The sequence below is a fragment of the Stegostoma tigrinum genome, chromosome 14, assembly GCF_030684315.1.
Source record: "Stegostoma tigrinum isolate sSteTig4 chromosome 14, sSteTig4.hap1, whole genome shotgun sequence".
Classification (NCBI taxonomy): domain Eukaryota; kingdom Metazoa; phylum Chordata; class Chondrichthyes; order Orectolobiformes; family Stegostomatidae; genus Stegostoma; species Stegostoma tigrinum.
The window spans coordinates 5,713,921-5,735,978 of record NC_081367.1 but is presented as its reverse complement, the minus strand read 5'-3'; the positions used below and the strand labels follow the sequence as shown (position 1 = coordinate 5,735,978).

The 22,058-nt window shown below is 44.5% G+C and overlaps 1 protein-coding gene across 3 annotated transcripts in view; it reads right to left on the bottom strand.

The window, feature by feature from the left end:
* Positions 1-22,058, bottom strand: part of pask (PAS domain containing serine/threonine kinase) — a 63,764-nt gene that overhangs the window by 37,354 nt on the left and 4,352 nt on the right. Inside the window, exons 1-8 of one of the 3 annotated variants that reach the window (XM_048542745.2) lie at positions 20,884-20,983; positions 15,963-16,222; positions 15,414-15,625; positions 13,777-13,947; positions 11,681-11,821; positions 11,056-11,190; positions 9,010-9,151; positions 2,590-2,762 (exon numbers count right to left, since the gene is read on the bottom strand). In XM_048542745.2, coding sequence (XP_048398702.2) covers positions 2,590-2,762; positions 9,010-9,151; positions 11,056-11,190; positions 11,681-11,821; positions 13,777-13,947; positions 15,414-15,625; positions 15,963-16,179 — 1,191 coding nt within the window. In that variant the 5' untranslated portion in view covers positions 16,180-16,222; positions 20,884-20,983. Of the gene's footprint in view, positions 1-2,589; positions 2,763-9,009; positions 9,152-11,055; positions 11,191-11,680; positions 11,822-13,776; positions 13,948-15,413; positions 15,626-15,962; positions 16,223-20,378; positions 20,435-20,883; positions 20,984-22,058 lie in introns of those variants that run through there. The other 2 variants (XM_048542746.2, XM_048542744.2) reach the window with 2 other exon arrangements.

The following is a 22,058-nucleotide window of genomic DNA, read 5'->3' as shown; positions in this document are numbered from 1 at the left end:
GCTTGGGTGGTGGGGTCGGATGGTAGATGGTGGAAGTGTCGGAGTATGATACGTTGTATCTGGAGGTTGGTGGGGTGGTATGTGAGAACGAGGGGGATCCTCTGGGGGCGGTTGTGGCGGGGGTGGGGTGTGAGGGATGTGTTGCGGGAAATGCGGGAGACGCGGTCAAGGGCGTTCTCGACCACTGCGGGGAGAAAGTTGCAGTCCTTGAAGAACGTGGACATCTGGGATGTGCGGGAGTGGAATGCCTCATCCTGGGAGCAGATGCAGCAGAGGCAGAGGAATTGGGAATAGGGGATGGAATTTTTGCAGGAGGTGTATTCTAGGTAGCTGTGGGAGTCAGTGGGCTTGAAATAGACATCAGTTTCTAGCTGGTTACCTGGAGATGGAGACTGAGAGGTCCAGGAAGGTGAGAGATGTGTTGGCGATGGCCCAGGTGAACTTGAGGTTGGGGTGGAAGGTGTTGGTGAAGCGGATGAACTGTTCGAGCTCCTCTGGGGAGCAAGAGGCAGCACCGATACAGTCATCAATTTAACGGAGGAAGAGGAGGGGTTTGGGGCCTGTGTAGGTGCGGAAGAGGGACTGTTCCACGTAACCTACAAAGAGGCAGGCAAAGCTTGGGCCCATGCGGGTACCCATGGCCACCCCCTTTGTCTGTAGGAAGTGGGAGGAATCGAAAGAGAAGTTGTTGAGGGTGAGGACGCGTTCGGCTAGGCGGATGAGGGTGTCGGTGGAGGGGGATTGGTCGGGCCTGCAGGACAGGCAGAAGCGGAGGGCCTTGAGGCCATCTGCATGAGGAATACAGGTGTATAGGGACTGGACTTCCATGGTGAAAATGAGGTGTTGGGGGCCAGGGAATTGGAAGTCCTGGAGGAGGTGGAAGGCGTGGGTGGTGTTACGGACGTGGGTGGGGAGTTCCTGGACCAAAGGGGAGAAAATGGAGTCCAGACAGGTGGAGATGAGTTCGGTGGGAGAGGAACAGGCTGAGACAATGCGTCGACCAGGGCAGGCAGGTTTGTGGATTTTGGGAAGGAGATAGAAACGGGCCATGCGGTGTTGGAGATGGTGGTTTGGTGCATGGATGGTGTTGGAGATGGTGGTTTGGTGCATGGATGGTGTTGGAGATGGTGGTTTGGTGCATGGATGGTGTTGGAGATGGTGGTTTGGTGCATGGATGGTGTTGGAGATGGTGGTTTGGTGCATGGATGGTGTTGGAGATGGTGGTTTGGTGCATGGATGGTGTTGGAGATGGTGGTTTGGTGCATGGATGGTGTTGGAGATGGTGGTTTGGTGCATGGATGGTGTTGGAGATGGTGGTTTGGTGCATGGATGGTGTTGGAGATGGTGGTTTGGTGCATGGATGGTGTTGGAGATGGTGGTTTGGTGCATGGATGGTGTTGGAGATGGTGGTTTGGTGCATGGATGGTGTTGGAGATGGTGGTTTGGTGCATGGATGGTGTTGGAGATACACCACAATACGAAACAATGCATTACAAGGAAGCTGAGAGCATCCAGATAGGCTGTGAATGAACATACAACAGTGAGCAAAGAGACCAGAGATGCATCCTATGGTTCAGTCCATGAGCTGGGTGCATGTACGCGAGTGTGGTGCTCCTGCTGCAGCATTACAACAAGAATTGCCAATCCAGTGCTGAAGTGATGAGGTGCCAAGTACGTGGATAGAAGGTGTGCCATGAGGGGTCTTAGATGATGGCACATATCCTATGCCAATACCCATGCAGGTGGAGTGGTGTGCAGCTGGTGTCCATGGAATGAGATGATGATGTTCACAATCCAACATGGAAGTACTTCAGAACAAACACAGCTAAATCATAGGGTCATAAAGCTTGGAAGCAGACCCTTCAGTCTAACCAATCTGTGCCAAACCTAATCCCGAACTAATCCTGCCTGTGTTCGGGCCATATTTTCTAAACATTTATCCATGAACTTATCTACATGTCTTTCGGATCTTGTACCTGTACCCACATCTACAACTTCCTCTGGAAGCTCATTCCACACATGAACCACAATGTTTAAAATAAAAGAAAATTGTCCCATGTGTCTTTTTAAAAATCTTTCTCTGATCACCTTAAAAATATGGCCCCAGCCTTGAAATTCCCCCACCCTAGGAAAAAGACACCTTATTTATACCCCAAGTCAGCAGGTACCAACTCTAATATCTATGTTGAGAAGTCTCAACAACCAGCTTGTTTGGGAAGATAGGAAGTAAAATATTAATGAGACAAGTTATGCTGTTAATAAGGCATTTAATGATCAGTAATTCCCTTCCTGGCGACTTGCCACTGCCTAGCGGGAAACTTGTGCAAAGCCCAGCAGATAGCATGAAGTGCTCCCGATATTGAGATAGGCCTTGCTGGATTTCTCAATTCTGCCAAAAAGCTCAACGTAGCCCAAGTTGTTCACACCCTATAACAGTCAGTTAAAAGGGAATGGGATCAGAGGAGATTGCTTCAGTTTAAAAGCTAGCACAAGCACGATCAGCTGGATGCATGGTCAGCCTTCTACGTTGTAATGGCTGATGCTATCCCATACATGCCTTGCGAGTGAAACAGATTTTCACAATCTTACCTTGCCCAGTAATTCTCTGCTCTCATAACCAAACAACATCAGTGCAAAGTTATTATTCAAACTGTGAATCGTTCCATCTGGCAGAAGAGTGATCAATCCACTGATGGTAGTGAAAACCCACACAACTCCTGAGAAAGCCACTTTCTGATTCTCATCATCTTCCTCAGATACAGCTGGGAGATTAAAAAAAGGCAAACCTTTAAATGCACTGTTGTTACAAAATCATTAGAAGGTTGAAAAGCATTTGAGGATTGAACAAATCAGTTTCAAAGCATTCAGTCTCAGGGCAAAATTCATCATTTAAAATTTATTCAGCGATGACTATATTGTTGACTGTCTGCTTTCTAGTACTAGGTTCTGCTAAGGAAGTGAATTGAATCCGGAACATTTCAAACCCCACCCGAGTGCAAGGCCACAAATGCTGACAGCAATTCCATCCTAAATTGACAACTTCATTCATCCATAAGCCACAGGACGGCTGTTTTGAGAAGTGGAAAAGTTGATATTGTATTAGTATTTAATGGCTGGTTTTTAACCACACATGTAGCTGGTGATGCTTTAATTTACTTAAGGCAGACATGCGAATAGTGGTGAGGATATGAGCAGAAATTAGTCATATATGTACTAAACCGCAGTAGTAGAGAATGGAGGATGGTTCAGAAACAAACAGGGTTGTGCAAAAACGGCAGGGAGAAAGTGGTCAGACCAATACTGTGCATAGTGTTAAGGCTAACGTGGAGTCAGAAAAAACACAAAGTCAGTGAAGGCAGAAAATTAATTACCATGTGGAAGAAAGAATAGTAAATTAGCAAGGATTGGTGCAGCCTGTGGGGAAAGAAGCTGCATTTTCCCTTCACCTGTCAACCAAGTATCTTTCAAAACTCACTGCAAACCATATCATCATCTCCCAGCCAAAAACAAGAGAAAAGCACAGAATGAAAGCAGGTAAACAGAAAAGAAAAAAGAATAAAGAATAAAGAAAAGAAAGACGAAATCAGAATTTGAATTGAATAAGTCAGCCCAATGGCAACCACATAAATGCTTCGATTGTTGTAAAAAAAATTATCCGGATAATGAATATACTTTATGGGGAAGCACAATAGCACAGTGGCTAGCACTGCTTTCTGACACACCAAGGACCCAGGTTCGATTCGAGCCTCAGGCAACTATGTTTGGAGTTTACACATTCTTCCCATGTGTGTGGGTTTCCTCCGGGTGCTCCAATTCCTCTAAAAGATGTGCAGGTTCGGAGGATTGGTCATACTAAATTATCCATAATGTCCAGCATGTGTAGGCTAGGTGGATTAACCATGATTTAGGGAAGGCCATCTGCTCTCCTTACCTGGCCTGGCCAACATGTGACAGACCCACAGCAACATGACTGATTCTCAATTGTAGTCTGGGCTATTAGGGATGGGCAATAAACGTTGGCATAGTCAGACATGCTCACATCTTTTTTTTTTTAAATTCAATCATAAAAGGCAGATAGAAAACTGCAGGATGAGATAAGGAAAGCTTAGTTTTTAAGTAACCAGAGGACTCATTTTTACAGTATTTGCTGAAAGGAACAGAGGGGAGATAAAGATTTTTTTTAAAAAATCAAGTTAGGGTGATTTAAAATGCAGAATTGGTGGGACAACCGTAGTTTTTAAGCAAGAGTCAGATGATAAGTTCTTCAATGGGCTAACTGGCAGAGCTACTTCATGGGCCATTACATGCATGAATGGCCCAAAGCCTTTCTTTGCAATGTATGGTTCGAAAACACTTCTGTAGGAAAAAAGACTAATCGTAATTCTGACATATTGCATAGAAAATTGGACGACATATTAGAAAAGCTCTGATAAACTTTAGGTTAGGAATACAAAAGATCAGCAAATATACAGAGTTGATTTCACATCAGTTTGTACTTTACATATATGAAGAACCCCAAGCACCCCATAACATACTCAGTCACCCACAATCACACAACCACATGGGAGGAAAATAACAAGCAAGAAGGGGAGATGCACCACTTACTATCTAACAACGAATCTGAAAAATCTAAGTGTCACCAGGAACTCCATTTTGATTCTCTCTACTCCCATTGGCCACACTAAACCAGTGGTTCCCAGATTGCAGGGCACAAGCACTAATGGGTCACAGAAGCCACATATAGAGAGTTACGAGCCTCTGAGAAGCAATTGCAACTGTGGACAGACAAGTGGCAATGACAGGATGAGACTGTGACCCACTGCACCAACTGTGCCCAACAGACACAGTACAGAGTGCTAGTCTGAAGTGCTCCTCAATTTCAGAAAACACTTATGGGAGGTTAGCCTGAGTTCTGTGTGCAGCAATTAGGCACAGGTAGAGGCTAGCAAAGACACTTGAGCCCTAAGTACAGGAAAGCAACAAGATAGTGGGGAAAATCAGTGGTACTTTCAAACTTTAATTGCTGTGCACAGTCTCCCTTTTTTTTGGGGGGAAAAAAAAGGAGAGACTCGGCCTTTGCAATGTTTTTGTCAACAGGAAATGGATATCTTGACTAAAACCAACAAGAGAGTGTTTAAAACAATTTTCAACATGTTTACACCAAATTCAGAACCACAATTTATAAAACTTCAAATGCATCACACATATATAAACTGAACAGGGGCATCTATTAAAATAAAACCACCAGGCAGACATTATTTATAACCCTCATTCACAAAAGGGAAGGAGACAAGAAAACAGGAATCTATAGGGCAAGAAGCTTAACATATCATTGGGAAATAGCAGAACCTTTAGAAAAATGTGATCAAGCAGATTCAGCATTGTTTCACAAAGGGAAATCACACCTGACATATCTATTACAGTTTTTTCAGCAGCTAACAAGCAGTGTAGATGAAAGGGAACAATCAGATCTAAAATATTTGGACTTCCGAAAAGGGTTTGATAAGTTGGGTCCACAAGAACGCATGGTTTTGGAGTAATTTATTAGCATGGATAGAGGACTGGTTAATTTATAGAAGACAGAGTTGGGCAAGAGGGACTTTCTCAGGACTATTCTCAGACTATTGGAGTGCCACAGGGATCAGTGCAGGGCCCACAATTATTTACAATATTCATTAGTGATCTGGAAGTATTAAGTGAATGTACTACTGGCAAGTCTCCAGATGAAACAAAAGTAGATGGGAAGTCAGTGGTGAGAACAACAGAAACTACACAGGCATAAAGGCATTTGGGGCAGCATCATAATTAACACTGCTGCCTAACTGCACCAGGTTCAATTCCAGCCTTGGGGGACTGTCCAATTCTCCCAACATCCGTGTCGATTTCCTCCAGGTGCTCCGGTTTCCTCCCAAAGATGTGCAGGTTAGGTGGATTGGCCATGCTGAATTGCCCATAGTGCCCAGGGATGTTTAGGTTAGGTGGGTTAGACATGGGAAATTAGGGGAAATGGGTCTGGGTGGGAAGGTCTATGGAGGGGCAGTGTAGACTTGTTGGGCCAAATGGCCTGTGTCCATACTGTAGGGATTTTATGATTAATTGCCCATAGTCTCCAGGGATATGTGGGCTAAGTGCATTAGTTATGGTAAATGCAGAATTGCAAGCATTTGAGATCAGGGTGGGATGCTGTTCAGAAGGTCAGGGAGCAAATGGCCTGGATCTGCACTTCAAGGATTCAATGAATTCTACAAAAATGTTAAGTGATTAGGCAAAAACTTGGCAGATGGTATATCAGTAAATTAGGTTATGCACTTTGGCAAGAAGCAAGGAAATTGATATTACCCAAAGGAAGAAAGACTGCAGAAAATTGCAGCACAAAGAGATTTGAGTCCTCCTGCACAAATCTCAATAATTCAAGTTCAGCAAGTAAAAAAGGAAAACAAATGCAATGTTAGCTTTTATTTGAAAGGGCATAGAATATAAAAACAGGGAAGTCTTGACAAAAAGATGCAAGATAGTTGTTAGACCACTCCAGGAATATTGTGAACATCTTTGGTACCCTTAACTAAAGATATACTGGCATTTGAGACAGTCTAAAGAAGCTTCATTAGGCTGATACCAGGGATGGAAGGATTTTCTTATGAGGGTTTGAGTAGACTGGCACCAGGCCAAATTAAATTTTACCAGAATAACAAGTGAAGTTATTGAAACATGGAAGATTTTTACGGGGCTTAACATGGTAGATAAAGTGAAGTTGTTCCTTCTTGTACGAGAATCTAGGACCAGTGGAGACGAACACAGTGTAAGGTGTTGCCCAGTCAGGACTGAGATGAGGGGCACTTCTCTCAGTGGGAAGTGATTCTGTAGAATTCTTTATTGCAATGGCCTGTCAAAGCTGGGTTGTTTAGTGGAACAGTCCCTCTTCCGCACCTACACAGGCCCCAAACCCCACCTCTTCCTCCGGTACATTGATGACTGTATCGGCGCCGCCTCTTGCTCCCCAGAGGAGCTCGAACAGTTCATCCACTTCACCAACATCTTCCACCCCAACCTTCAGTTCACCTGGGCCATCTCCAGCACATCCCTCACCTTCCTGGACCTCTCAGTCTCCATCTCAGGCAACCAGCTTGTAACTGATGTCCATTTCAAGCCCACCGACTCCCACAGCTACCTAGAATACACCTCCTCCCACCCACCCTCCTGCAAAAATTCCATCCCCTATTCCCAATTCCTCCGCCTCCGCCGCATCTGCTCCCACGATAAGACATTCCACTCCCGCACATCCCAGATGTCCAAGTTCTTTAAGGACCGCAACTTTCCCCCCACGGTGATCGAGAACGCCCTTGACCGCCTCTCCCGCATTTCCCGCGACACATCCCTCACACCCCGCCCCCGCCACAACCGCCCCAAGAGGATACCCCTCGTTCTCACACGCCACCCTACCAACCTCCGGATACAACGCATTATCCTCCGACACTTCCGCCATTTACAATCCGACCCCACCACCCAAGACATTTTTCCATCCCCTCCCCTGTCTGCTTTCCGGAGAGACCACTCTCTCCGTGACTCCCTTGTTCGCTCCACACTGCCCTCCATCCCCACCACACCCGGCACCTTCCCCTGCAACCGCAGGAAATGCTACACTTGTCCCCACACCTCCTCCCTCACCCCCATCCCAGGCCCCAAGATGACATTCCACATCAAGCAGAGGTTCACCTGCACATCTGCCAATGTGGTATACTGCATCCACTGTACCCGGTGCGGCTTCCTCTACATTGGGGAAACCAAGCGGAGGCTTGGGGACCGCTTTGCAGAACACCTCCGCTCAGTTCGCAACAAACAACTGCACCTCCCAGTCGCAAACCATTTCCACTCCCCCTCCCATTCTCTTGATGGGATGTCCATCATGGGCCTCCTGCACTGCCACAATGATGCCACCCAAAGGTTGCAGGAACAGCAACTCATATTCCGCCTGGGAACCCTGCAGCCATATGGTATCAATGTGGACTTCACCAGTTTCAAAATCTCCCCTTCCCCTACTGCATCCCTAAACTAGCCCAGTTCATCCCCTCCCCCCACTGCACCACACAACCAGCCCAGCTCTTCCCCCCCCACCCACTGCATCCCAAAACCAGTCCAACCTGTCTCTGCCTCCCTAACCGGTTCTTCCTCTCACTCATCCCTTCCTCCCACCCCAAGCCGCACCCCCCGCTACCTACTAACCTCATCCCACCTCCTTGACTTGTCCGTCTTCCCTGGACTGACCTATCCCCTCCCTACCTCCCCACCTACACTCTCTCCACCTATCTTCTTTACTCTCCATCTTCGGTCCGCCTCCCCCTCTCTCCCTATTTATTCCAGTTCCCTCCCCCCATCCCCCTCTCTGATGAAGGGTCTAGGCCCGAAACGTCAGCTTTTGTGCTCCTGAGATGCTGCTTGGCCTGCTGTGTTCATGCAGCCTCACATTTTGTTTAGTATGTTTTTTTTTTAAATTAGTGAAGGAATCAAGGGTCATGGGGAAAAGCAAGAAGGTAGAGTTGTGGATTTACAGATCAGAATGACCTCATCAAGTGAAGGAACATACTCAAATGAACTGAATGGCCAATTTTTGCTCCTATGTCTTGCGACTAAGCTGGTCACGATTAACAACAGTCATTACAAACATGCCTCCCAGTTCTTGACCTCTGAGGAAAGACTTCCAACTGAAAAGTTGATCGCATTGTTTGTTACACAGTTATCATGGTCAGCTGAGTGTCAGCATTTGCTTCAGTTTCAGCTTTCTGGTAACAGCAGTGTATGTTTTTGGTGCATGTTATATCTTAGCAACTTCACAAAAGGTAATACCAGGATTTTTTTCATCTCGAAAGTAAAATCCACTTCTACAGAACAACAAATTATATCAAGTCATATCAAAGATTTTGTTTAGCATGAACTGTTCCCTTATTTCTATTTTTCCCCGAGGCACATAAAAACTACAAAACATGGTATGTACACAAGAGCTATATACTATACCTGGATAATTGACATCTGGTGCAAGAGGAGGATGATGGTCTTCACTGCTTGGACCCTGTAGGCATTTATCACTGAGTTTAATGCTGAGAGGAAAGGTAGTGCCATCTTTTGCTCTGCCAGCCGCACGCTGAATTTTCAAATTCTGAAAGAAGAGGTAAAACTATAAAAAGGGAACAAATGTCTAATAAAGACTTCAGAAACACCCCTATCACCTTCTTCAACCATTATTAAACCATCGCACTACTCCACTATTTAATCCCTTATATTGTAACTTTAGGCAACCTGATTTTTCACAGCTATGAAAAAATGTTGAAGTTCTATGCAAATGCTAATACGTATTGATCAGTACTGACTTTGTCACCTAAGATGCACAAATGTTTCTCATGCATATAAAAAAAACTGCCCTTGTTTACTTGATTTGATGTAGAAGATTTTTGTCTAAATCCAGTGTCCAATGACAAGATCAAGCAAATCAACCAAATACAAACATCTTTTGGGATTTGGTTAAACACTCTTTATTTACGAGCTCAATAAAATTACTATATTTAGCATTTGGCCTCAGTTGTTTCCTGGAAAGCATTTCTCACCCCGCTTTGTTTGAAGATTGCCTCCCTAAATGAGAGCATTGGCCTGGATAGATTCTTTTCCACATTGAAAATAGGAAAAAGACAGACCATATGATGGAGTGAAAAGATACAACAGAACAATTACCATTCTGGAATAATTAGAACAGCTTCTTTTCTTTTATCCATCTTGCCAGTGGTCTGTCATTTTGTTTCTTTATTTCTCTCCCATTTTTCTTTCTCCGCAGTTTTTGTAGTTTGAATCTGTATCTTTTCCTCAACTTTGACAGCATCAGGGCATGGGAAACACCAGTGAATTGTAGGTCCTACAACTGTAATTAGTCTTCATTTGATTGATGTTTTATGTAAATTGGACAAATCCAGGAGGGATGGTCAGACAGGAGAAGCCATTCAGGTCCAAGTCGGTCTGTACCTTAAACCCCATCTCTTGCCCACTCAGTTGGCTTCTCAGCGTTCCTTTGCGGCCTTCTGTTCCAATCTACACTAATTTATTGTTTGACCCAAAGCCATTGCCAGAAACTTCATCCACTAAACACATATGAACAATCTGGACATATACTTAGCATCCTTAATTCTCCACCTGCTACCTTCTAAACAATTCTTTATTTCAACCCAACAGGTTAGTTTTAATTTCATGCGTTCTCATATTTGTGGAAGTCTCTTGTGTGCACCTTGTTGAAAAGCCTTCAAGACATCCATGTAAATAATTAAACTGAAATTGGAATGCAGTGCTGAGAATTTACTATTTTAACTTCAAAGTGTTGGCATATACAAACTATCACCTAAACCACAGCTTGATCAAAGCCAGATATACTTGGTATTAAACATACACACTAACAATATTGCATTTAAAAACTGAAAGAACTGCGGATGCCGTAAATCAGGAGCAAAATCAAAGTTGCTGAAAATGCTCAGCAGGTCTGGCAGCATCTGTGAAGGAGAAAACAGTTAATGTTTCAGGTCTGATGACCCTTTCCCAGAACTGATGAATGCTGCATTTAAATTAGCTTGTAGCTATAGACATATCTATTCTGCTTGGAATACTGAACGAATAAAAAAGGCACTTGGCTATGGTCAAACAAAACTGTCTCTTGAACCATAATCCCGCATGTCTAACGCAGCTTTCAATACTATCCAGTTCCAGAGTGACCTACCACTATCGTCTTCAGAAGAACTACTGACCAGAAGAACATTAGCCAAAGATAATAGAATAAAGTTCCTTTTAGGATACATTGGAATACACTGGATCTCCACAAGGTGTCTAACAAAGCAACTGCATTCAAAAATGTCAACTTGTCTGTATCAAAGCAAGGAGGTGAACAGGCTGCACACAACATTGCTTCAATGAACAGAAATACACCTTTAAATCATATGTTACTCAAAGTAGTGCTTCCCCCCCATAGTTTAAGGAGCCTTCCATCCTTCCAGTCTTACTTTATAATATCGACATTCAATCTCAAACCTTTGGTATCTTCGTGCAAGATGAGGGTATCTTTATTGAAGGTATGAGATCAGTTATTGCAAAGCCTATTACTTCATCCATAGATGCATATCCATGGAGATGGGCAAATGATGCATCACAGGATACAATTCTTCCCTAAAAAGAAAGGAAACAATAATGTCAAGGTGAAGTAATTAAAATTTATGTAGAACATGCATGCATTTTAGGATTCAGAAAATGGAATACATTGGGTAGGGCGGATAAAAGTACAACAGTCTGGAAGTTTTCATTTTGAAATTTCTCCACCCCTACAATCCTCCAAAATAGCTCCATTCTCAACTATGATATCTTACAGGGGAGTTTAAAATGTTCTGAAATCAGTTGTCTTTCCTTTAACTACAACTTTGAAATTCCTTTCCAAAGAATCTCAGTCTACTTCTAGTTCCTCCCCAAAGCACTTCTTAAAACTAACCTCTGTGACCAAGATTTTAATCACTCACCCTAATATCTCCACACGGTAACTTGGTGTCAAACTTTGTTTGATAATGCCTTTGAAATTTTTAACCACAAAAAAAAGCTACATAAATGAAGTTGTTGAACTGGCCAGTATTTTGGAGGCACATGACTACTACATGTAGATACTCACACTGCCTGTGAATGTGACAGAGGCAGTAAGTCGCTCTACAGGTTCCATCACCACAACACAGCACCGCTTGTCTTCACCAGTCATGTGCTTCATCCAGACTGACACAGGGATCTCTACACCACCGTTATTAATAATATCAATCTGTAAACAAGAACACAAACCATGGCAAGAAAACTGGAAACGTGTTTATTAAAAAGATACAATGCAACTTTGAGATGATGGGGCGAATATATATATATATCAATACTTTCTTCCCAATAAGGAGTCTCTTCATGTTACACACCAGGATGTAACAGCTGACTCCTGGATAATGACTTGCTAAAATAATGTGCAACACAAGTTCAAAGTGCCACTCTACTTCCCCTTCCCATCCTGAGCAAATGCAGGTTGATTTCATGTTAATCCTCCTCCTTCAGTACTGTAAGAAAATATGCACTTGTCCACTTTGGCAGGAAGAATACGCAAGCAGATTAAATAAATAAAGAACAATGACAGAACTTTATTTGACTGTAGGTTGAAGTACAGATTGACGGTTACACAAACAGAGGCACGAAAGTACTTGGAAAAAAGACGTTAGGAGGGAACAAAGCGGGTGGCAAAGATATGGAAAATCACGAAGAGAGAATAATGTGGAAAACTGTGAAACTGGCTATTTTGGCAGGAAGAATCAAAAATACTATTTCAATAGAGAGAGATTGCGGAACAGATACAGAGGGATCCTATATCCCATCAAATATGAATCACAAACATTGCACAAGTACAGTTAATAAATAGGAAAGTCAAAATAATGTTAATGTTTATTGCAAGGTGAATTGAAAACAAAAACATGGAGGTATTGCTTCAGGCGTTCAGGCACTGACGAGACTGCATCTGAAATATTGTGTACAGCACTGGTGACCTTATCGAAGGAAGATTGTAAGTGTATTATTGGAGGGAGATCAGATAATACTTACGCGACTAGAATTCCCCAGAAAGTTGGGTGGGTGGGTGGATGATCCCAAAAGGTTGGCTTATGAGGAAAGGCTGGACAGGCCTTTATACCAACAGACAGTATCTGGTGGACTTTAAAAAAAGAGAGGGGTCATCATTGAAACATGCAAATTTCCTGAAGGGTGTTGACAGGGTAGATGTAGAGAGGGTCAATGTTTTAAACTCCAGGGTCAGTCAGTCATTCAGAACAGAGAAATGGTGAAATGCTGAGGGTCTTGAGCGTTTGGAAATCTCTTCTGGAAAAGGAGGTGGAAGCTGAGTATTTGAATATTTTTAAGGCCAAAGTTGGCAGATTTTTGTGAAGCAAAGGGGTGAAAGAAGCAGAGAGAGAGGCAGGCATAGGGACTTGAGATTACAATCAGATCAGTCATGATCTTGAAGGACACAGCTGGCTTGAGGGGCTGAATGGCCTACTCCTGCTCCCGATTCATATGTTCATATGCAAGTAGAGGGGGATCAGTGTACCTAAAAACGTGGTGCAGCCAGAGAAATGCAACACACAATCACGCATATTTTATTACGTTGCAAAGGCTTTAAGGAGACTGCACCCAAAACGCTGCATATAGTTTTTGTATCCTTATTAAAAAAGGGACATAAATGTTTCAGAAGAAGTGAAGAGAGGTATGCATTGGAATTCAGGAGAAAGAGGTAATCTCAATGAACTACAGATCCCGAGGGGACTTGAAAGGATATTTCCCTTTGTGGAGACAGTTTACAATTATGGAGTTTGCCATTTAAAATGGAGGTGAGGATTTTTTTTTCCTCTCAGTGGATTCTCTTCCCTAAGAACGAGTACACACAAGAAAGTGGATTCAGATGAACCATAATGATGATCAGATTAACCATAAACGGTAGAGCAGGAGCAAGGCCAAATGTCCTACTCCTACTCTTAACACTCATGTTTGTTCTTCTGCTCCCACAGTGCATCCTGTAGGGCTTTTGATTCCAGTCTCTGTTGCAAGGCGCCCTCCAAATAACCCTTTCTTTCTTAGCAAAGTTTAGTTCTCACCAACTGTAGTCAACAAAGCTCCTTCAACACAAATAATTCTTCAAGAACACCATAATAGAAACATGGGGAGACATTCAGTGTTGATTTGATCACATACCACTTTTCCAGAGATAGTCACAACTTGTCCATCAGGTTCTGGATGTTCTTCACTCATCACCTGTTCCAGCAAATGACTGGACTTTGACACGAACAATGACAACTTCTGACCAATTAGCTCTTTGCTACTATAAGAAAGCAGCTTACAGGCCATGTCATTGGCCACTAATATCTGACAAAACAGAGAAACAGCAAAAAGATGTCAGAATGATAAAATGTGTCTGATAGAAAATCACTAAGGCTTCATACCATCACAGGAAACAGAGCGAAAAGTCGAGATAATTGGATTATTTGCTCTTATCTGCTGGTAACTATTCTAACAGATCAATTAAAACAGGTGAGGAACAGAAGGGAAAGGAAAGAAATTCTCTACAAAGTGTTCAATGCTTCCTGGCTTAAAAGTTGGGTGGTGATGAAGGACTTTTTTGTTTTAAAATTCACTTGTGGTATGTGCGCGTCACTGACTGGCCAGTATTTATTTCCAGTCCCGAGTGAACTTGAAAAGGTGATCGAGAGCTGCCTTCTTGAACTCTGTAGTTCATTTGGTGTACATCCTTAGGGAAGGAATTCCAGGATTTTGACCCAGCAACACTGAAGGTATGATAATATATTTTAAAGTCAGTATAGGGAGTGGTTTGGAGGAGAATTTGTAGGGGGAGGTGTTCCCATGCATCTGTTGCCCTTTTCCTAGCAGATGAAACTAGTCATGGGTTTGGAAGGTGCCATCCAAGGATCTTTGTTGAATTTCTGCAACGCATCTTATGGATAGTGAATGCTGCTGCTACTTAGGCAATGGCGGTGGAGGGAGTAGTTGCTTGTGGATTTGATGCCAATCAAGCAAGTTGCTTCGTTTTGAATGGTGTCAAGTTTGTTGTTGTTGAAGGTGCACTCATCCAAGCAAATTGGCAGTATTCCAACACACTCCTGGACTTGTGCCTCATTGATGGTGTACAAGCTTTGGGAGTCAGGGTGTGAGGTCCTTGTCACAGTATTCCTAGCCTATAACTTGGTCTTGCAGTCACTGTATTTACATGGTGAGTCCAGTTGAGTTTTTGGTTAATGGTAACCTGAATATCACTCAACTAGAAAGTGTATCGTAAATAGTATATCAGAGAAGTACCATTTGCCTGGACATGGCACACTGGAGCAAGTATTCCCAGCTCAGTCTGTGCAACAATAGGGGTTGTCAAGTACACGACCACAAGATTTGAATTTGAACTTGAATTTCAATTAGAACGTCCGCAATATACCTGGCTGCACATGCAGGATTTAGCCCAATAGAGATTGTACTCACTCTACTTTCAGTTTTAGACAATTAGCACAAATAATTTGGAAATATAAAACAATGAAAGAGTAGCAATTTGGGCTATGAACAAGATCATGCTGCCTCAGAAAAGCGCAACTTGACGATGTAAACATTAGGTCCCTTTCTGTGCTGACACCTCCACAAAAACAAAGTCTTCTCAGGATTATGCACATTTAAGCTGCTTCAAACATACTGTGCCTCTACCTCTTCCATTCCCTAGCCCAAACCACATTTTCTTATCTTTGGAGAAACTGGTTTCAAACAAGCTATGCGTAATAACTATATGCCAAACATGTCCCATAAAGGCTGAAAGATCAAGATTCATGTTCTACCTCTGTAGTCAGTCCATCAATCGTAAGGATGGCTTTGTTTGGGTTGCGTACTGCAGCAGGGAAGGTAGAATTGCCATCACTCCCTAGAAGATTCCAAAAGTTGCTTGATATATTAGAAGCTGACCCAGGGCAAGAAATGGAACCACTGAGATCAGTCATGAGAAGATTTCGGGAGGCCACAGAAGAGTAACTATAGGAGTTCAGAGATTCACCTGTTGGAAGTAGGTAATGAATAATCAGTAAGGTCATGTTAAATGTGGTCACCATGTGACTTCAAAAGATTTTACATTAAGTAGTTAAAAAAATGAACTAAAACCTAAATGTACTACCAAAAGAGTACCACGTAGTGTGAAGCTTCATTGTAATATAATAATCTAAATTTGAAGGCAAACAACACTGTCCAGTAATACAGAATTCCGCAAAGGTGTATAATTATGAAAGGATTAATCTGCATTTCAATTCTTCTGAATTGTTGCAAATTGCAATTAAGTTTAAATGTTCCTCGCAAAAAAGTCTTCCAGCACACACTAAGCAATTGGAAAATGTTACCTGTGAAAGATTCCAAGTTCCAGTAGGTGCCTGGAGGTACCTTCCTCAGTGCAGGCTTTGCTAAGCGTGGAAATGTTTTGCTGAGGTCAAAAGAATCATTTAACTTCTTTTCAAGTCCAAACAGTGCAGCCCTCATTCTCTTGCCTTTCTCCAAACTATCACATGGAGATAAAGCTCTCTGTTTACTATCCAAGGAGCCCAGGAGTCGCGACTCCATTTGTAGCACTTACAATTTACTGTGAAAGTGTATTACCATTCACCTAACAAAGATAAAAGGACAGTCAGTTATATAAAAAAAAGTGACAGAAACAACAACTGTTCACAACATTTTGGTGACTATTCCAAGTTTGCAATACAGAATCAGTATTAGAAATGTACCAAGTACCAAAAGAGCCAAACAGTTGGCAGTGAAAGCCCAGGCAGAGAAAGTGCAACATTACCCATCTTTAATTCCTTCTGCTGCATTTCTTGGCAAAGAAAATCAATGTGTCAAACTGCCAGTAAAACGGCAAGTGCCAACAGAGGAAAAGTAACCATTTAGATCATTCACATATATCCTGAGGGAAAATCATATTATTGGCACAAACTTTCAGAGGTATGGTGTTAACAAAATTTATCATAGAGTCAGAGTTATACAGAATGGAAACAGATCCTGCAGTGCCACAATGATGCCACCCGAAGGTTGCAGGGACAGCAACTTATATTCCGATTGGGAACCCTGCAGCCCAATGGTATCAATGTGGACTTCACCAGCTTCAAAATCTCCCCTTCCCCCACCGCATCCCAAAACCAGCCCAGTTCGTCCCCTCCCCCCACTGCATCCCAAAACCAGTCCAGCCTGTCTCTGCCTCCCAAACCTGTTCTTCCTCTCACCCATCCCTTCCTCCCACCCCTAGCCGCACCTCCATCTCCTACCTACTAACCTCATCCCATCTCCTTGACCTGTCTGTCTTCCCTGGACTGACCTTTCCCCTCTCTACCTCCCCACCTATACTCTCCTCTCCACCTATCTTCTTTTCTCTCCATCTTCGGTCCGCCTCCCCCTCTCTCCCTATTTATTCCAGAACCCTCACCCCATCCCCCTCTCTGAAGAAGGGTCTAGGCCCGAAACGTCAGCTTTTGTGCTCCTGAGATGCTACTGGGCCTGCTGTGTTCATCCAGCCTCACATTTTATTATCTCAGTCCAAATCATCCATGCCAACCAGATATTCAAAACTTATCTAGTCCCATTTCTTGGAATTTGGCTTATAACCTTCTAAACCCTTCCTATTCATGTACCCAGCCAGGTGCCTTTTAAATGGCATAATTGTACCATCTCCACTACTTCCTCTGGCAGCTCATTCCAGAAACGTACCACTTTCTGCATGAAGAGGTTGTCCTTTAGGTCTCTAAAATCTTTCTACTCTCACTTTAAAACTTATGCCCTCTAGTTTTGGACCTGGGAAAAAGACTTTGCCTACTCACCCTATCCATGCCCCTCATGATTTTCTAAGCCTCTGAGGTCGCCCCTCAGTCTCTGACTTTAAAAGACAAAAAAGCCTCACCCTATTTGGCCTCTCCCCATTGCTCAAGTCCTCCAATCCCGACAACATCCTTGTAAATCTTTTCTGAACCATGTCAGGTTTCACAACATCTTTCATACAGCAGGGAGACCAGAATTGAATGCAGTATTTCAAAAACAGCCTCAATGACCTATACAGCAACAACATGACATCCCAACTCCTACGCAATGACCAATGAAGGCAAGCATGTCAAATACCTTCTTCACCTGTCTACTTGATACTCCACTTTTAGAGGGGCTACGAACCTGCATCCCTCGCTGTCTTTGTTCAGCAACACTCCCCCGGGCCATACCATTAACTGTATAAGTCATGCCCTGGATTGCCTTACCAAAATACAATATCTCACATTTATCTAAATTAAAATCCATCTGCCACTCCTCAACCCATTGGCCTATCTCATCAAGATTCCATTGTACTCAAAGCTAACCTTCTTCACTGTCCACTACACCACCTATTTTGGTGTCATCTGCAGACTTACAAACCATATACCCTACATTCACATCCAAATCAATTATATAAATAACAAAAAAAAACCAAACAGTGGAACCCGCACCGAACCTTGCCATGCACCACTAGTGACAGGCCTCCAGTCAGTCTTTGTAAAAAGGTTGTGCCCCATTTTCTCATTTTTGTTCTCCACTTCTTGTTTTCTAAAAAGAACAGCTTTAAATCAACGCGTTCCGCCACCGTCCAAGACCTGTGCGCACAAAACTAACAGACTGCTGGACATGCATATGGTCACAGAAATTTCAGGGTGCATACATGAGGATCAATGGTCGGCACAACATTGTGGGCTGAAGGGCCTGTTCTGTGCTGTACTGTTCTATGTTCTAAAACACGAAAGCTCACAGTGGTTGCGCTCCCTTCATATTTGGAGCTCATCTCTTTTTCAGTCTTCCTCTCAAAAACATACAAATGATTATTGAAATTACAGCATAGAGAGCCACTTGGCTCAGCGTGAATTTGCTGGCTCAATGTATAAAATGACAATTCAAAGTCTTGTTTCATCCAACCTTTCACTCCCCAGCCCAACAGCTTTTTATTTTCCGTCTTTACAAGAACAAATACATTGTTACAGGTAACAAAGTGTGGGGCAGGATGAACACAGCAGGCCAAGCAGCATCTCAGGGGCACAAAAGCTGACGTTTCAGGCCTAGACCCTTCATCAGAGAGGACGAAGGGTCTAGGCTCAAAACGTCAGCATTTGTGCTCCTGAGATGATGCTTGGCCTGCTGTGTTCATCCAGCTCCACACTTTGTTATCTTGGATTCTCCAGCATCTGCAGTTCCCATTATCACTGATACATTGTTAAAGGGTAGTTTTCTTCCTTCCCTGTTTCCATAGGCAGTTCAAGGGAAGCGGTCCATGGCTGTCCACTGTCATCGTGAAATCACTGCTTACAGTTCACCGTGGGTGCAACCGAGGATCAAGGGCACAAGGTGACTGTTTCAAGGTACTGTATCCAACTCACGCATTGTTCCAATAAAACAAAGACAGACCTGCATTTATAGTGTCCCTGGTGATATCTGGATATCCCAGATCACTTTATGGTCAAATGAAGTATGAGATAGGTGCTCAATTGTATTGTCGGAAATGGCAGTCACATTGCCACAAACAGTAGTGTGGGAATAACTAAATAATCTGTTCTAAAAACATAGAGGGGAGAAGTACATGATTTGTTCCTTTGAGCCTGCTTAGCAATTTAAATGGCCACAACTGATCATCTACCCAGCACCCTGGACCTGTTCTCTTGCCATACCCTTTGATCTCTTTAGCTCTAAGGAGTAAATCCAACTCCTCCTTGAAAGCATTTAATGACGTTACTACAGAAAGCAGTTGTGGCTGAGAATTCCACAGGCTCAACCTTCTATTGTTGAAAAAAAATTTCTCCTCAACTCGGTGCTAAATATTCATCGTAGCCTTAGACTATGACCTCTGTTTCTGTACTCTCTGATCCATTGGGATTATCTTTCCTGCATTTGCCCCATCTCATCCTGTTAGAATTTTATAGGCTTCTAAGAGACCTTCCTTGTTCTAAGCTCCTGTGAATCTAAATCCTAACTGATCCAGTGTACCTTCATGTATCTATTCTGTTATTCTAGGAATCAGTCTGGAAAACCTTTGATCTTCTTACATAGCCAGAACATCCTTCCTCACATAAAAGGAGATCAAAACTGCATACAATACTCCAGGAGTGGTCTCACCAAGACCCTGTGCAATTGCCTCAGAGGTGGTGAGCTGCCTTCTTGAACCACTCCAGCAATGTTCGAAGGGAAGTTCCAGAATTCTGACCCAGCAACAGTAAATTGATTCAAAATCAGTACGTGTCTTAGAAGGGTACCTCCTGTGAAACACCTTTCGCAAATAACTTTCAGAACCATGAAAATTTAAAATTACACATATCCAATTTCAAATTATGATTACTTCGCAGAGCAATGTGCCCTAGTTGAAAGAATGCAGCTCTGTTGTAGCAACAAAAGATTAGCTTCAGTTTCAGAAGCAGGATGACAGTTGACCTGCCACCTGACGATTGATTTAACTGTTAATGTCAATCTCTTAAAAGAAGCAAAACTAAATCAAGTTCTCCTCATCTGAATTGATTTCATTCTGTCTCACTGTTAATAAACTTTCCACCATTCCAATCAGTTTCCGCTGTTTTTCTTTCCTCTCCTCTTCCTAAAATCTCACTGTTGCCAACAGTTCAACTTTACAGTTTATTGTCCCCCTCACTGGCCAATGTGCATTCTATACATTAAGAAAAAGAAAGCAATGCTCCCAAGTTACCAGCAAGTCATACAGAAAGACATGATCAACAATGATAGAATTAGAAGTGAGGCTTGAACTTAATACAAACAGATATAGCATTTCTCAATATTGTAACATTCTCCACTTTGGGAGAGTATGGTGGCTCAGTAGTAAGCACTGCTGCCTCACAGCAGCAGGATCCACATTTGATTCCAGCCTCAGGCAACTGTCTGTGTGGAGTTTGCATATTCTCCCTGTGTCTGTGTGGGTTTCCTCCGGGTGCTGTGGTTTCCTCCCACAGTCCAAAGATGTGCTGGTTAGGTGGTGGACCATGCTAAATTGCCCATAGTGTTCAGGGACATGTAGATTAGATGGGTTATGGGGAATGGGTCTGGGTGGAATGCTCTGACTGTTGGTGTGGACGTGTTGGGCCGTAGGGCCTGTTTCCACACTGTTGCAGTTCTGTGATCGTACCACCAAAATCAGTCCTTTTCCCAATTCCTCTTCCTTGTTTTCTTCCATATATTGTGACCCTATCAAAGCATTATTTTTCAGTTTACAATACCACAAGAAATGCTAATATCAGAAGTTTTATATATAAAAAAGCATATTACATTGTGGCCATAACTGCACAATGAAGGTTCCAAATATTTGCACAAACAATAGGCAGTTTCAACAGGTCACAAGAAAGCAAAATCCTGACTTTCGTATTCAGTTCCAAACATTCCAGTGAAACACAGCTGAAGCCAAAAGTCTTCTGGTGCAGTAGCTGTGTCCCCACCTCTAAGCCAGGAGGCCGAGGCTCAAGTCACACCTGTTCAGTCAGGGGGACGGAGTGGTGGGGGTTAGAGGGAGCTCAGTCAAGGGGACGAGGCAGTTTGGGGCTGGGGGAGAGGGAACTCAGTTAAGGGGATGGGGGGCAGGCAGGGGACAGGGGTGATGGAGATGGAGCTCAGTCAGGGGGACAGGGCGGGGGGGGGGGGGGGAAGGGAGGGAGCTCAGTCATGGCGATGGGGTGGTTGGGGGGAGCGGGGGGAGGGAGCTCAGTCATGGCGATGGGGTGGTTGGGGGGGGCGGGGGGAGGGAGCTCAGTCATGGGGATGGGTGGTTGGGGGGGGGGGGGGGGCGGGGGGAGGGAGCCTAGTCAGGGGGGCAGGGCAGTTGGGAAGGGGGGAGCTCAGTCAGGGGGACCGGCAGTGGGGGGAGCGCTCAGTCAGGGGGACGGGGGGGGGACGGGGGGGGGGGGGGCGGGGGAGAGCTCAGTCAGGGGGACGGGGGGGGGGGCGGGGAGAGCTCAGTCAGGGGACGGGGGGGGGGCGGGGAGAGCTCAGTCAGGGGGACGGGGGGGGGCGGGGAGAGCTCAGTCAGGGGGACGGGGGGGGGCGGGGAGAGCTCAGTCAGGGGGACGGGGGGGGCGGGGAGAGCTCAGTCTGGGGGACGGGGGGGGCGGGGAGAGCTCAGTCTGGGGGACGGGGGGGGGGCGGGGAGAGCTCAGTCTGGGGGACGGGGGGGGGCGGGGAGAGCTCAGTCTGGGGGACGGGGGGGGGCGGGGGAGAGCTCAGTCGGGGGGGGCGGGGAGAGCTCAGTCAGGGGGGCCGGGTGGGGGAGCTCAGTCAGGGGGGCCGGGTGGGGGGGGGGGGGGGGGAAGCTCAGTCAGGGGGACCGGGGGGGGGGGGGGGGGGGGGGGGCGGGGGGGGGGGGGGTGGGGGTCGGGGGGGGGGGGGTCGGGGGGGGGGGGGGTGGGAGCTCAGTCAGGGGGACCGTGTGGGGGTGGGGGTTGGGGGAGCTC